At 45.1% G+C, this 16,641-nt stretch overlaps 3 protein-coding genes across 6 annotated transcripts in view; 1 reads left to right on the forward strand and 2 right to left on the reverse strand.

Annotated features, from left to right (window-relative positions):
- Nucleotides 1–3,300, reverse strand: part of rhbdl3 (rhomboid, veinlet-like 3 (Drosophila)) — a 51,653-nt gene extending 48,353 nt beyond the window's left edge. Inside the window, exons 1-3 of the mRNA XM_062536118.1 lie at nt 3,177–3,300; nt 2,199–2,900; nt 1,690–1,713 (exon numbers count right to left, since the gene is read on the reverse strand). Coding sequence (XP_062392102.1) covers nt 1,690–1,713; nt 2,199–2,318 — 144 coding nt within the window. The 5' untranslated portion in view covers nt 2,319–2,900; nt 3,177–3,300. The remainder of the gene's footprint in view (nt 1–1,689; nt 1,714–2,198; nt 2,901–3,176) is intronic.
- LOC134094196 (peroxisomal sarcosine oxidase-like) overlaps nt 1–16,641 on the forward strand; it is a 284,404-nt gene that overhangs the window by 217,554 nt on the left and 50,209 nt on the right. The window lies entirely within an intron of this gene.
- tnrc6c2 (trinucleotide repeat containing adaptor 6C2) overlaps nt 6,393–16,641 on the reverse strand; it is a 50,578-nt gene continuing 40,329 nt past the window's right edge. For all 4 annotated transcript variants that reach the window (XM_062547575.1, XM_062547559.1, XM_062547567.1 and 1 more), the window contains 4 exons: nt 15,377–15,598; nt 15,146–15,219; nt 14,882–15,021; nt 6,393–14,505 (listed from right to left, as the gene is read on the reverse strand). In XM_062547575.1, the coding sequence (XP_062403559.1) occupies nt 14,124–14,505; nt 14,882–15,021; nt 15,146–15,219; nt 15,377–15,598 (818 nt within the window). In that variant the 3' untranslated portion in view covers nt 6,393–14,123. The remainder of the gene's footprint in view (nt 14,506–14,881; nt 15,022–15,145; nt 15,220–15,376; nt 15,599–16,641) is intronic.

Here is a 16,641-nt window from a genome sequence, read left to right on the forward strand (position 1 = left end):
GTTCACGTGAACAACAATCGAATCATCAAACGGAACATCGGAACATTCCAGAAAGTTCTGGAATCCCTTCCCTCTGATGTCACGGTACAGGTGAGGGGATGAGAGGTCTGCCAGATCAAGCACACACACCCTGGGGAGTTCCACGATGAAGCTATCGCTCGTACTGTAACGCTGGACAAAGAATTTGTTGTGTGACTCTGAAAAGCGGCTTGTTGGGACATTTCGCTCAGGAGAAACCTGATAGGCCTGTATCATAAGAGAACTGTGTTCATTCACATAAATCTCATCATTGGCAAAGCCACAGGACACACACAAGCTGTTGTGTTCTGTTCTGGGGGATAAGGCACAGGACCACACTGAGCTAAGATTGGGAATGTTCTGTATTTCACTTGAATCCCATTACCCTGCCTTAAAAAGACATTTTAATACATATTTATGTCCTTCTCTTTTCAAAGAGAATACTTAAAGATTGGTTTTCACTGCTGCTTGCTCTAACATTGAACCAAAAGACTACGCAGCACAAAGGGCCATCTGTCTCCTGGCTTAAGGATTGACATTTCATCTATAAATTGACATTACAGTGATTCATTAATTTGTTGTGCTCAAACACTGGGGCCACAATTATTTGCTAGAGGCCTGTTTAATGGCCAGGCCTTTTGTCAGCAGATGAAGTCAGCGCTTTGTTCCATCTTTCATCCCCAATCTGTAACGGCCAAATCAAATCACAGGGCCGGAGATGAATTGTCACTCTGGACAGCGACCCCTCGACGTCGGCCGAGGCCTCCAACACACGAAGGCCACTTGAGAAATTCAAAGCGGCGCTGCGCGCATAAATGGGATGGATTGAGAGGCCCACTTAATGGCTGCTCACAATGAGGGGACCCACCCCCTCCTGCCCCCCCACGCCCCACGCCCTCTCCCTCCCCGTTTCCTGACCCTGTCCCCGCTCCTCCCTCGCCGCTGCATTAATCTCCCGTAGCCCCCCCCGGGTCCCCCAGGGGCCCAGAGAGCGCGTCTGACACGAGCCTGCCGGCCCCCAGGCTGCTCTCAGGGCCCCCTCCCTGGGGAGGACGGGGGGCCCCGCACGGGCAGGTGCACAGGCCGCGTCGGGGAGGGGGTCCGCCTGCCGTCTGTCAGACCGCCACACTGTCCCGTGGCCCACTCCCCTGGTGGCGGTGGTGTGTGTGTGTGTGTGTGTGTGTGTGTGTGGTACGACACCATGAGACAAGTGACCAACAACTGAAGCCACAGATCATGTATCGACCTAATTGCATTTGCTGGGGTCAATGTCGGGAGTGGACACTCCCACCACCTCCCCATGGGGGTTCGTTCCCTCCAAAGCATGACTGCCCACCGCCACTCTCTGGTCTGCTCTGTCCCTGTCTGATCCCACTGTTACAGACTGCTATCAGCCACCAGCACAAGCCTGACTGTTGATGACATGCATTGTTGCCTGCTGTGGCAGAGAGGTGTGACTGTGAACACTTGCAGAAGTCTATATTCTAAGCACAATCTTGATGAGTGGGATTTACTGACTGTTACAATAAGGTAATTTTCAAACAACACACACACACACACACACACACACACACTTACACACACACACACTTACACACACACACACACACACACACACACACACACACACACACACACACACACACACAAAACAAACAAAGGTCTACATACCTTGTCAAAAAGAGATTTCCATTGCTGAGACAGAGAAGGGTAAAATAACAGGAAAGAGAAAGAGACAGAAAGGAGAGTAAGGGGGCAAACCATCCCAAAAACAGTACCATCCTATTCACATTATTCACATGGCCTGATGGGGCCACGCTCTGATGTGAATCACAAAAGGATGATACAAGTTGTACACATGCAGGTAAAAATAGTTCAGCCTAGAAAATACAGCCCTTCAGTTCAAATTGTAATGCTTTGATCTACCTTCAAATGACTAAATATTAATTACAGTTATCTTAGACATGGCCGTCCTCACTAAATATTTTAATTAGTGAGGAGAACATAACGCTATTCACAGCCAGAATATTATCAAACCTGTTTGGATCTGCTTACAGCCATTTGATTCGACAGCGGCTCTAAGAAGTTAGAACTACAAATGCAGGGAAATCCAGGAGGACAAGTTGAAAACATGATGTAGGCTACAAGTACTGATGTAAGGGATCGGCGTATCTACTCACATCCTCCGGGGCCACGGGGAGGACATCGGTGCTTTCCAGTACTTCGATCTCTTCTCCCTCCGCGTTGGACGCGACCGCCGGAGAGGAGTTCACCTGCACGTCCCGTGCCCCGTCTCGCATCGTCGGGGGAAGCTCCTCACAGTCCGCCACGCTCGTATTAGATCCTCATGGGCGTCCTCTGGGTAACGTGCTATACAACTACCATGTTCACCGTTCTTTCCGAGACAGTCTGTGTATGTACCCGTTCATGTGGCGCACACAATTCCAGTTAGGCTACTTAAGTTGAGGGACAGATTCTAAGAGCATCAAGGGGCATTTTTTTTAAACGATGTTTGAATTATTCGCCAGATTACGCGTGAATGTCACAGGCTTTCAACAATGACACCAATGTGCTGTCAAATCTTTCGTGAAATGGTTATCCTCGCGAATTGCTGCTTGAAGAGTTTCAATGGGAGCGGCGAAGTTCCATGCGCAGACATTAAATGTATGGCGCACATTTGTGTTCATCCACACTTTAACAAAGAATAATGCAAATCGCCTTCAGTCAAACTATTCCCATATTCCTGTTGTGACTTTAGTCATCGTCATTGCTTTGTAATCTTCATTGCGTCAAATTGAGGCAGCAATCCAAGTTTTTGGCGTTCTAGGTGACATCACAGCATCATCCAAATAACGGAGCCGTGAATTCCTGATATGACTCACCTGCAAGCAAGCATGACACCAAAAACAGTATGTTACGCGTAAAATTGCGATGTGAAGTAATCGTCTAGCATACTGTGACAATATGGACAAAACAATGAATTGACTTGAGCTAATTGAAATGTTCCAACAATTCGTCAAAACAACGCAAAACGAGCAAATGAAACAGAACACAGACATACCTCGTTTGATGATAACTCCAAACAAAAATCAGTAAATCCCTTCTTTATACTCCAGCAATAATAACAGGCCATGTAAATATATGGTGCGTCATTGTACCTTGCTGTTGTTTACCGCGGCGCTTCTCGGATGGCTGCCCACCTCTCAGTGTCTCGGAAGCGCTCGGGTTCAGCGATTCCTGTGCACTGGCCGGCGTCCAACCAGCTCACAGGCAAAGTTCTGCTCGTTCACAGATCCGAATCATTGCCGCATACACAACCCCGCGGGGGACTGCTTTTTGACTAAGAGCTGAAAGGGACACCCGCCCCCTCTTCCAGACCCTCGACATTAAAGAGCACTGGCTTCCCTCGATGCCGCTCCTTCCACTCATCACACCGAGTGCTCGCTGATGCATGAGACAGCACACAGAGGGATAACTTGTGTTTCGTAGTCCAACTTCTCACCTTGGAAACTCCAAAACATGATACAAACATATCTTAAATAGAGAGCTTAGATACAGACTCTGTTTAAGACCATGACCAATAGTCTGCTGATTGAACGAAAGTGATTTGACTGTAATCAGTAGATTACAGAGGCTCAGTGACATCCCTGATCTTGAACTAGCAAGGTTCAATTCATAGTCATACATTCTGCTGGAATGATAATACCAGAATAGCAATGAGCGAAGACTATCAAGAAGGAAAGATAAACATAAACAAGTATGCCAACCAGTCATGTAATTTATACCCTTTATACAACGTTTTATCAACAAAACTCTTTAGAGAGGTTCAAATGAGGGTTGTGTTTTGTAGGCTACTAACATTACACTGGCATCACAATAGATAATCTATAACAGGTTTTGAGATACCACTATACATCTACCTTGGAAACCTAAGTGTGTGTGGGTACTTTCTTTAGCCAAAAGACAGTTCCTTGTAGCACAAATGGGTGGGAATTTGTATTTGAGGGATGGTGTGTGTGTGTGTGTGTGTGTGTGTGGTTGGGGGGGGGGGGGGGGGGGGGGCACCAATATAATCAATATGCAAGCTGTTTTCAATCAACAGAAGAGTGAACATGTTATCCCACTGTTCACTGAGCTCCATGGGGTACCCTTAGCTGCCCATCTGATTCACGTCACTAATACTTGCTTACAAAGTGATGGTTGGGTCTGCTCTCCTACTTACTTAGTAGTGCAATGTGATATATACGGTATCCCCAAGAAGCTCTCGAGGACTCAACTCTTCCAATATCTCCTCTCTAAACACTTCTATACTCAGCAAACCTAATACCTCCCTTTCTTCCCTTATGTTACTGTACCTACACTTCTCCTTCCATACACTTGGACACTCTCCTCCTCTGGTACTAGTATTGATTGTACTCTTGTGGTCTTTTTTTATGGAATGTATTGACGTGTGCAGAATGTCCTTATAGGACAATAAAGACTCTATCTATCTACTCATTGCTACTTAAGGTCACTTTAGATAAAAGCATCTACTAAATGAATAGATGTAAATGGAGTGTTCTTCTAACATTACATTTCTCCCATATTTCTTATTTTTATCTCCATGGCAATACAGTATATTGTTTGTTTTCAATATTGGAGTCTTTAAACACCTACGCAGTTTGAAGACAGAACCTTGCAGCCTACACAGGTTACGGGAGGTCTTACATAATCTGGACAATCTGAAATAGAATACCCAACCCTTCTGCAGCAGTTTCTCCATTCTCAGATTCAGTGATGGCTCCATACTAATAATAGCCTAATTTGATGGCAGGGATTCACAATGCAACATCGCATTACAAGGCTCTGTCAAAGTAAAAACATAGGCCTATTGAATGTCTGTCTTCTTCAGGAGTAGAAACTCAAAACACCAATTTCATAGGCCAGTGGTGGCTTTCCACATTTGGCCTACTGTATCAGGATATTTTAAGTGCCGAGCAACAGGGAACACAGTGTGAATATATTCTATTCTAAAATTCCAGCTTACAGTCTGTATTTATAGCTAGAAAGGAGAGGCCCAAGGCACTTCTTACTGACTAACACTCACTGTCACTCAGACACTGAGTAAGCACAGAGCCCATCATCCGTATTGAGGCAGGCAGGTGCCATTAGGCGGCCGCTGGCGTGAGGGGGAAGCGCGTGTGAAGAAACAGTCATTAGCATACTAACAGTGACGGCGGAACGGACGCGCCGGGTGGAAGTCATCTCCGTGGCCAAAGAGCCAATTTCACACGGCGGAGCGTCTGATCCACATCATTACTGGCGCTCATTAGTGGACGTGACGGCCGCGTCCAACCGGGCCGAGGATGGAGCTGATATCAGCACTCAGAGGGGCTGTGCACCTGGGGTGTGGACAACTTCACATTTCTGGTAACCATGGCAATGGCTACAAGTCTCTGAGCAGGCCATTAAAAGCATATCAGGGTTCCCAAGTGAGTAAGCTAGGCCTTCTTCCATTTCTTTTATTTTCTAAATGCTTGGTTCGCCACTCTAAATTCTTTGAACACTTAGGCCTACTCTGAGATTTAACCAAACTGTGATTGATTGTTATGAATAACTTCCCAGAGTGTATTCTTATTAGTAGCCTACTTGTGTTGAGTCATGTATTAGAAGTATTGTATTGACTGATGTGGTCAATTGATCTACATGGAATGGAATAAATGACTGTTCACATAGGCAGTGTGGGAACACAGGTGAAAATATTTGGCTGTGCCCACACTGCCATCTAGTGTTTCCTAAGTGTTCTGCACTTGTATCACTGGGCTATTTTAAATCCAAAACTAATAGCCTACAGAAAGACAATCTCACTCAGGCTATTTTAGAAAGCTGTAGCTACAGGGCATGAATATGTAAACCTGTTTTGAATTGACTGAGTGAAAACACAATTAACTCCTGACACTGTTTGAAGAGAACATTTCTCAGCACTGCATTTTCTATCCACATAATTTAGCGTAAAAAATATTGGAAACAGTTTGGAAAAAGCAAATCAAAGCTGGCAAGTCATTTATTTGGGCTTTTATTTAAGCCTCGTCTTTGTTTATATATGTTGACCTACAGATATTTAGGTAATAGTTAATTAACAGTAATAGATGGGAATAACACATTGTCATTTAGAGCTAATGGGTGAATTAATATATATGTATAAATGTTACGCTCATAGACACTGCATTTGAGGTGTCTTAGATGCATTCAAAGAACTCATTTTGTGTTGATAGGAATGATGAGAGAATAAAAAAATCTGTTATGAGAGAATAGACCGGAACAAAGCCAAGTCATGTAACCTCTCCATGTCTTTCTTATTCATGCAAAACAAAGACGAGCCATCATTCAAGAGCCAAGAGAAAAATTGCAGTTTATTTATTAATATAGGCCGAAAGAATCTCCACCACACATGGAAACATTTTTTCGGTGCAAGTCATTGACAATCACATTCTATGAGGAGGAAAAAGAAACAAAAAAATAAGAACATTTAAAAGCCAGCAACATTTTTTTGAATCTCGGTACAGACAAATTCTCTTTTAAAACTTAAAAAGGCATAAAGCAAACTTCCTCCTTAACTCCATTTACCAGAAAATGCCTCTCCCTCTCAAGCAGACTCTAGAATCATGGATTATTCCGGAAAGACCCACAGTGCTCAGTTTGGCAGAGAGAGATGCTCATGACTTAAGAGAATAAAACATGGTGACACTATAATCTTTATCTGTATACGATACTGAGGGGAGCATGGAAATGAACAAAAAAAGAATAAGCTACTACATTTGAGCACAATAAGATTACCCCTCCCCTCCCCATCATAAACAAACATCCATCCCCCCACAACCCACCCCCAAAATAGCAGGTCTGGACACTTCTTCCCTCTCCCACTTGTGCATAGATCAGAATCCTCTATAGCCAGCTTAACCTCCTATTCTACCTTGTCTCAGAAACTTCCCAAAACGTTCCACAGAATCTCTTTCATTTGAATATCTGCCATCATGAGGGATGACCGAGGAGAGCATAATGCACAATGATCCCCTTTTTTTTTTAATAGGACCTTCGAGAAAAACAAACAAAAAGTGCACGTTTAGAACGCACAACTGCATGTCCTTACACCTCTTCAACAATCAAAATCACTGATAACTGCGTTTGAATGTAAAGCAATGTCTACATAGATTTTTCTTCTCAAAGTAAAGCACTCCACTTACAAAGTAAAAAGGACATTACAAGTCTATTATTTGGTAAATGTGTAACTGCTACGGATTTTAGAAACAAAGGGTATGTTCCTCTTCAAAAATCCATAACCTTTCAGTGCTTACAGTTGGTTTTGTCATTTAGTATCATTTTTTCTTTTTTCCACTTTTCTAAAATTCCATTTTCTCGTAAAAATTAATGTTAAAATAGTGGAGGTGGGACTCTGGAAACCCTGGCCTTCCTGAGACAATATCCACATCCTTTGTGAGTGTGCAAGATAGTGACAGAATTATGTTGCTTTTACAGATAACGCCATAAATGAAATTACAAAAACAGACATACATCATAGGCTTAGATAGTATGTTAACATCAACAAAAGTCAAATTCAAAGCAAAAAAGTACGACACAAACACTGATCAATCCCAGAGTTCTGAAAGTAGCATAAATCTTCAATTTGTAAAGTTTTTGTCATTTTTCTTTAAAATGGAAGATGAACTTTGTCCTTTAAACATCTTTTTTTTTGTAAATCAACATTCCCATTATAAATTCCTTTATTTCTTGTGATCTTCAAACACATGAAATGTTTGTAAACGACAGGTGGCTTTTTACAATAAAAAACCCGATCATCTGCAAGCACAGAGAGGCACCGCTGAAGGGAGTCCTGTTGGTCAGGACCTCACATTGCCTACATCTCTCTGCCCACACATCAATGACATAAACATAGGGATCTCTAGTCTCTCTACAGCTAGCTATGGCCACAGTTCATCATTTCATTTTTTTTTTGTAGATTTTTTTTTTTTTTTTACTTTTTTTGTTCTTTTTAAACATTTTTATGTTTTATAATTTGAACAAAAATGGTGCAATACTCAATGGATAACCCTTGTTAGGGGGCTATTCAACAATAAAAGCCACTATAAGGTAGATAAACATTTTACAGGTTAAACATTTTACAGATAAAACAAAAAACTTGTTTTCATTAAGTCCTTGAGTAAACATTAACACGTGAATTGTCATCGCCTCCCCCCAGTACTTAGTCTCGTGTTCTCTACGATTAGCTGAGAGAGGGGAAGAAGACACTCAGTGCAACGTTAGATAACATCAGAATATAGTTTTGACAAGCAAAAAAAAAAAGGAAAAAAAAGAAAAAAGAACAGACACAACACACTATACTGAACGGATGACAAAATAAAACATGGGCCTTAGCCCAGTGAACACAGTCATTAGAGTGTGATCGCACACTCGCACACAATCATTCAAGCACACAGTATAATGATCTTTTTTTGTATTTTTTTTTTGTTTTACATTTAAACTAATGCTGAACTTTGAACTTATCATCAATACCTCAGAAGTGTAGAAGTCACACTCACACAAAAAAGTGTTCACATTATGTTATTGGCGCTTCTTGATTCAAGTATTGTAACATTTATTTAATTTTTTTTGTTTTGATATGTTTATGATCTTTATCTCTTGTATAAAGAAAGAATGAACACATGGTGTCGGGGGGGAAATTGAAATATGTACACATACACAAACTAATGATGTATTGTATATGTAAAAACCAGCACATGCATATCCCACTGAGATAGGAACGATTTTTTTCCATGTGATCCATCAAGTATCAGTAAACTCCCTTCCCCATTCCCTCATAACATTTATTTGTGGGGAGAAATACATATTGCTCATTTTACATTGTTTATTCAATCCAGCTTTAAGTTAAAAAGGGAACATTTCATAGATTGAAATCCATACACATCTGTGATGCATGGCTTCATGTCACAGTTAAGCTGCAGGGATCATTTCCCAGTGCTGGTAGGTGATGACCAGATAACTCCTGGTTTTGGGGGGACACGGACACTAAATGGGGACATTTTTTGAGGTCCACTGTTAAAACTGGACATGACAGTTTCAAACAAGGCAGTTTCAGACACAGGCATTTGTGATTTTAGTTTCTTTTTTAAAAACACTTTTTTTTCTGAGATGCAGGCCTTTAACCCCACTTAGAGTTCTTAAGACTTAAAAAATGTACCTGTTCAAATGTATCATTCCCATCAGAATACTGAGGGAAGAGAATGTTGATACAGTAGGAGGACCCGACCTGTCATGGTGAATGGAAATGTTACAATTCTCTGGGCCCTATTACGTCTTATTTGAATGTCTCTTTCAGGAGAAATGATTACGACAAATACAGCATCCACAAAAAGGCAGCCCAGTCTGAACCCCTCCTGGATGACAGAGCCAGGTTAGCAGACAGGAGACGTTTCAGTATGAAGTGCAGTTTTTTTCTCAACATATATATTTTTTACTCATTTACTATTTTTTGTCAAAATTTATTTTAAAAAATGCAATTTCATTTTTGGTTTTTAAAAAAAAGAACAAAAAAAAAATGTACCAGGGATTACCCAAACAACTGTGCACCTTAGCAGAATTTTTAACCCCCAATCTTGGTTTGACAGTTCTTGCTCCATGGAAACGGGGGTCTATATCTCAAGACAGAAAAAAGATTATCATCATCTCGAATGATCAGAATGAGGTTGTTGCTCGTTGTCGGCCTCCAGCTCCCCACCCGTGCGTGGCCTCCTCGGAGGCGGTACAGAGGGGCTCTGCAGCAGGACAGGACATCAGATCCATCCTCCCACTGATCCGTCTACAGCCAGAATGGTGCGGAGAAAGGGGGGGAGGGGAGGGGGTCTCAGTTTTCTAGGTCTTTCACTGTGTTGGCACGTGGAGTCAGTAAAAACAAAGAATGAAAAATAAGTGGACATCTTGTGAGAGCCCAGCAGCAAAAGGAGTGGAAAGAATGGGTCCCTTTTCTTTTGATTGACAACAGATCCCACCAATCCTGTGGATAGATACAGCAGGTCCTGTAGGGATAAGATCTAAGAGGACCCATGCACAGGACAGACTCGTCTGGTCCCACTCCTAAACACGGTAGCTCTATGACACGTCGCCCCCAACAGACTCCCCATGATGCCGCTAGTATACGAACGTACTTATTTCTCTAATATAATCTTTTCTTGTGTTGTCCTGTCCCTCACCCTGCCCCTGAGATCAAGCTGATGTGAGATGCTTTTTAAGTTTGTTTTTCCATTCTTTTCAGCAGAGTAAACGGTGACATTATCCTTCCCGTGGAACACCTGATTTGGAGTGAGCGAGAAAGAGAGCGCAACGTGGGACAGTGTCTTGGTTCACCCCGATGCTGAGAGACGGACGACAGGGGTGGAGGGTTTTTTTTTCTGGTGGGGTGGGGCGGGGTGGGGGGGGATTGCGAGTGAGAACAGAACAGAGAGGAGTGGCTGCACACGTGCTGGAGGCGAGAGGAGGGCTCCACCCAGGCAAGGGGGCCGTAGCCTCCACACACATGATTGGCACGTTGTGGTAAAGGGCTGCCGTAGAAACGCCGCTGCCGTCTCCCCCTCTCGCTCGCTCTCTCTCTCTCTCCCCCCTCCCTTCCCCTCCCCTCCTCACCCCCTTGAGTCTCCTTGGCTTTGCATAGAAACAGAAACCGAAACCCGAGTCTGTTATGTGCCTCTGGCTGGGAGGCTCCAAGAGAGTCGGCTGAAAACGAGAAGAGAGCGCTGGCCGAAGCGGGCGACTCGCGAGAGGGACGCTGTCTCTTGTTGGCGAGGCTTGGAGGACCGGGTGCTAGCGGGACACAGGCTAGCCGAAGAGCAAGGCTAACGGAAAACGCGGAGGAGGAGGAGGAGGAGGATGGTATAGCAGCCGCATGAGGGAGTGGGTAGGGGGGAGTCAGGGAGATGTCTAACACAGAGACACACGCCCATACACACACTCACTCACTAAACATTCTGACACATTAGTCTGAGAGGCTACTTGACAATCATCAGATACTACTAAAAAATTTATGAAAACACAGCTAAAAAAAGCATGACCATTTAAGGTTGAAAAAAAAGAAGGAACAATCAAATATGGCCCGTAATATTGATCCGCGTTGTGCATTCATTACACAGGACAAACAGACAGAGGCACCTCTTCTAAAGAGAGTTTCTGCATATGAGCATTGAAGGTAATTGTAGGCAGTTACCTTTAAAAAAGACCACTGCATGGACACAATAATAATAGTCATGTGAAAGCAAAAAACAAAAATAACCAAAAACAAAACAAAAAAATAACAGAACAAAGCAAAAACAAAACAAAAAACACAGAAACTGGCAATTCCAGAGATCGAACCGTCTCAACTTCCAGCTAAAGTGATCGTCATGTGTGAGACAGCAGAGGATGGGGGGGGGGATACACAGAGAGAAGGAGGGAGTGCCAGCGCAGTGGTTCTATATGGAAAGAAAGAAAGGAAGAGAGAAAGAGAGTAGAGGAAGAAGAGAGAGAGAGAGACAGGCTGCTGGGCCTGGGGAGGGCGGGGCGGGGCTGGGCGCGGGGCTTGCGCCGGCTGCCTGGGAAGAGGTGCTGCTGCGGAGCGTGAGGTGGCCGTGCGCGCGCCCCGTCTCCACAGCAGAGAGGCACTCAGTGGGCAGACAGTCGGCCAGGTCGACGGGACGACCCCAACCTCGCCCCACCCCCCGGAAAACCCCCACGCATCACCACGACCCCCCACCACCACTGTCTGTATCCAGGTAACATTGCATGTGTAGCGCTTCCTCCAGATACAAGAATCAAAAGGCTAAGAAAGACCATTTTGGAGTAACAGTGACATTCACTTTTTGATATATAGTAAATGAGAAATAAAACAGCTTAGAATTGAAACAAAAACACACACCAAGTTTTTTTTTGTTTGTTTTGTCTGATTGTAAGATTCAGTCTTGTTTTTCCCTTCATCCTGACACCAGTTCATGTTAATTTTTTTTCATTTTCTTTTTTTTGTTTGTTTGTTTGTTTGTTTGTTTGTTTTGAAGTCCGTCAGAGTCCCTGGACCAAAGAGGACCAGCAAAAACAAAAAGTATTTTTTAAAAATACAGATACAGTACAAAAGAGCTAGGAGTTGCCATTGAGTTTTTTTTTCTTTGTTTTCTGTATTTTTTTTTTTTCAGTTACTCTTCCAACGTTGCGGCTCCCTTGTCTGATTTATTGGCATTGCAGGTGGAGCTACCTTCTCTTCATAAGTGCTATGATAAATCCCTTAATAGTTTTTTTTTTTTTTTAATGTACTGTAGTCTCATGTTTGTACCAAATGCAAGGAACACTCTTCACCCTACTGCATTGGGAGAAACCCCTCTTATTTGGTATTGTGCCAGTTGCCCAAACCGTTTGACCCTTGGTCGCTGTGGAGACAGTCTCTGTTGGGTGGGGCATGAGGAAGGGAGGCTGTGTGTGATGGGGAAAGACATCGTTTTTTTTTCTTTCCTTTTTGCCAGTCCAGTCTCCCCCCAGCACAGTACACAGCACACACTGGCTTGTGAGAAGTCTTTTCCTCGTCCTCTCCCCGGCGATTTCTGAACATACCCAACAGTTGCAGGGGTCGCAGGCATGGGTGGGAAATGAAGTTCATAAGGTTTCTGTAGTTCTCAAGATAACAAAAACAACAACAACAACAAAAGAAAGTGTCCTGCTGTTCAGACGAAGAGCAGCGCAAACGATTCAATCAGGAAAACAAGAAGCCCAGCTCGGGTTGGCTTCAGTGAGGACGGAAGAGTCAGTGGCATATATTGCACAATGCATCACTTGAAGGTGGTTTGTGTTGTGTTGTTTGTTTGTCTCCTTTCCTTGATGGACCATATGACACAAGAGGACAAGGATACATGAATGCATGGGGTTTGATTAGGTCAGTCGGCACTGGTACGCGTATTATGGTATGAGGAGCGACCTTTTCTTCCTCCTCTTCCTCTTCTTCAAACAGTGGTGCGTGGACACAAAAGGTCAGGTGCCTGAAGACGCTTACTCACAACTCGGTCCACACTCAGTTAGGTTGACGTGCAATTTGCTCTCAGCTTATGTTGCAATACATACAATTCAACTAAACACCGGCCAGGTTATACCAAACATGTAGCAGTGTAGATCCCTTTTTGTAACGGGACAGAGTCTGTCAAAAAGAATTGAAAGCACTAAAAACAACATCATTATCATGGGGGGGTGATTGGTCTTGCTCACAGGTTGCCCAAAGCTGAGTTGGCGTTGTTCTTCACACTTGTTCTGGTCCAATCGCTGGCTCAGGTAATGGGACTGTGCAAGTTTTCAAAGGTTTCTTTAGTTAGTATTTGTTTAAAAACAAAATGCTTGAAAAAGGACCTGGAGAGCACTTAAGGCTAATATCAGTTCAATGAAAAAAAAAGACGAGAAAATAACACGGTGGATAAAACTTCAAGAGCCTTTTTCTCCTAGGCCACAGGGCAGTTAGGAAGTCTGTTTTTTTTGGGGGGGAGAAGGGATTCATGAGGTGTTTTCAGAGTATCTGAGGTGTGGTTTGGGGCTGCCTCTTAAGATTGCTTCTCCTGACTAAAAACGAGCAAAAAGGACAAAAATAACTTGGAACATTTGTTACTGAATGTCAAAAGAATGAGAATACTTATCAAAACTACATGGAGAAACTTCAAAGGCTCATGTAATGTATTGATTCTCCATCGTCAAGAGTCCTTCCACAGCACACGGCGTCGGAGGGCGTCCTTGCTCCTCGGACGCCAGAGCGAACATAAATTAAAAACTCAGGAGAGAGGGGAAGGGTCAGCAGCCTCATGTTAGCCCAGCCCTCAGGGTTACAGCTCCACAGATAACTGATTATCGCCACATTAATTTGCTTGGTTTTTGCTCCATGTTTCATGTTTTTTGTTGGTTAGAAATCATTCTTTCGTATTTGTGTTTTTTTTTTCCCGTTTGTTTGTTGTTTGAAATTTCTAAAGTTTCGTTTACTTAGCATCTCGGGGTCCAGCGCAGCAGCAGCAGCAGCAGCAGCAGCAGCAGCAGCAGTGAGACGTGGCGGTCCACTCTCCACTCTACATGGACTCTCCGCTCAGCAGGTCTCCGGGCAGCAGGGTGTTGATTGGGATGGGGCTGCCGATGACGCGGGCGTCGTCCCCGCCGGGTGGCCCCCACAGGCTGGAGTACTGCTGCACGCCGCCCCACAGCAGGTCTCCGCCGCCGCCGCCTGAGCCTCCGGAGCTGCCGGGCGCCTTGCCCACGTGCCCCACGCTGTTCCCGCCGCTCCAGTGACTGACCGGGTGGGAGGCGCCCGCCCCGCCCATCCGCGTCTGATTGGTGCCCGGGTTGGCCTGCCAGCTGGTGGTGGGCGGCAGGGACTGACCTTGTGCAAAGAAGCGGTTCACCTCCTCCTCGCCTGCGAACTCCGCCAGGATGGTGGTGTTTCCCAGCACGCACCTGACCACGGGAGAGGAGAGCAGAAATGTAAGCACTTCTGGACATGGTAACATCTGTCAAACAAGCCTACACCACGGCAATATTGCTGTTGCTATAAACTGACAAAACTGACAATAAACTAAAAAAGTAATTCCAAGGAATTACCAGTGTATGAAAATGCTAAATATATTATCATACAAAAAAATATCATACAGAGTAAAGGCAGAACATACAGAGATAGCTACAATGGTGTTGCTACGGTAGACATGGTGGTTGCTACGCTACATAAAGCTGTTGCTATGATGGTTGCTATGGTAATCATGTTGGTTGCTATGGTGGTTACTTTACAATTGACATAATGGTGGTTGCTGGGACGGACAGGGTCATGGAGACTCACATGTGCAGGGACTTCTGGGCTTTGGCGGCCTCCTCCTTGGAGCTGTAGCGCACCAAGGCGTTGCCCTGCGTCAGATTCAGGTGGAATGTTATGAGGGGGCCGTGCTGCATACACAGGGTCCGCAGAGTGGAGCCGTCAATCTGGAGAAACGGAGGGAGGGACAAACAGTGCTCAGTGGTCAGTTTGCTTCCCAATACGCCTCCCCCATTTATGTTGAGGTTTGAAACTGAATCTTTAGAGACGTTAAAAGTTTGTAGTATCTACCTGAGGTGTCAGGTTCCTCAGCACCAACCAACTGCTCGTTCTGTTGGAGCTGTCAGTGCTCCAGGTTGTGCCCTCTGAAAGAAAAAAAGACAGACAAAATTGTAACTGTGGGAACCATACAAAATATAGAACTACATTAGCAAGTAAAATACAATAATAACAACCAAATGAACATCTGAGAGAGAGAGAGCGCGAGAGAGAGAGAGGGGGCGAGAGGCTGGATGTGCTGACCTGAGTAGGAGGTGCTGTTCCAGCCGGGGGCCAGGCCCAAGCTGTGGCGAGGGTCTCCCCAGGTGGACGAGGGCTTGGTGTTGGTGAGGCCGGGCGGGGGGCGGGAGGGCGCGGTGGAGTTGCGGGCGCCGGGGGGCACCTTCCAGAGCTCGTGGGACAGCGAGGCCTGGGGGTGGGAGATGGGCCCAGGGGACCACGTGGACTTCATGTCCAGCAGTTTACCTGGTGGAGGGACAGAAGAAAGGGGGAAAGGGAGAGGGAGAGCATAATGTTACCACCAGGACAGAACGAAGAGATGAATGTCCAGATAGACCATTAGGGGATCTGAGCGAACACTAGGAGGGAGAGGGATCCCAAGTCACTGCAAATCTGAAGGAGAGTAGACACACGTCCATGATGACGGGGAAGGGGTTGGGTTGGGGTGTTGTTACTAATTGCCCAAGAAAATGGCCAATCATAATCACACAGTTTCCACACCCGAATGGTTAACAGGGACATATTCAACAGCTGAGGAGGAGGAACTCGCTAGAGCCTTGAAAACAGGGTTTCAAGAGGATCAGTATGGAAGCCCAACAGGGACACAGCAGTAGAGCACCACACACCTGTGCACATTAGATACAGGCAGGAGAAACAAGGGACCTCTCAGGATCTACTGTGCAGTAATGACATAGTTGTGAAAAGGACAGCCTGCACCACACAACACCCAACCACACACCAACACACACACACACACACGTACACGGGTACATGATACTCCAGATTTACTAAAACCCATAGGGGACAGGCCACAACAGGCCAATACCATGACCAATTCTCAGGCCTGACCACTGAGGCATGGAATTGGATTAGCGCATGCTGGCTTCCTTCAGGGCCAAGCTAGAGGATTTTGTAAATCTGGTGGTGACAAGTACAGCTTTTTAGCGGTCACTGGGAGCTTAAGGGAGTCGGGTTGGTCAGGCTTAGAGGGCCACAACTGGAAAGGTCAAGAAAGGGGGTGGAGGGGCAGTTTTGGGGTGGGGCAAGGCAGGCTTGGGGATGGGGGGTGGGGTCAGTACCTGTAGTATCCTCCCCGTCGGGGGAGGACAGGCTGAACGAGCTTGTGAAGCCAGAGACTGGCCACTCACTCGAGGCCGGCAAAGAGCCGTTCTGTGGGGAGGTGGGAGACGAGTCTAAGCAGTCCCCAAAAATAACGGCAGCAAGGGCATGGGGGGGTGGGGGGGAAAGAAAAATGTAACCAGAAATTAAAATAAGGGACACAAGCTGAA

The sequence above is a fragment of the Sardina pilchardus genome, chromosome 1, assembly GCF_963854185.1.
Source record: "Sardina pilchardus chromosome 1, fSarPil1.1, whole genome shotgun sequence".
NCBI classification, from domain to species: domain Eukaryota; kingdom Metazoa; phylum Chordata; class Actinopteri; order Clupeiformes; family Clupeidae; genus Sardina; species Sardina pilchardus.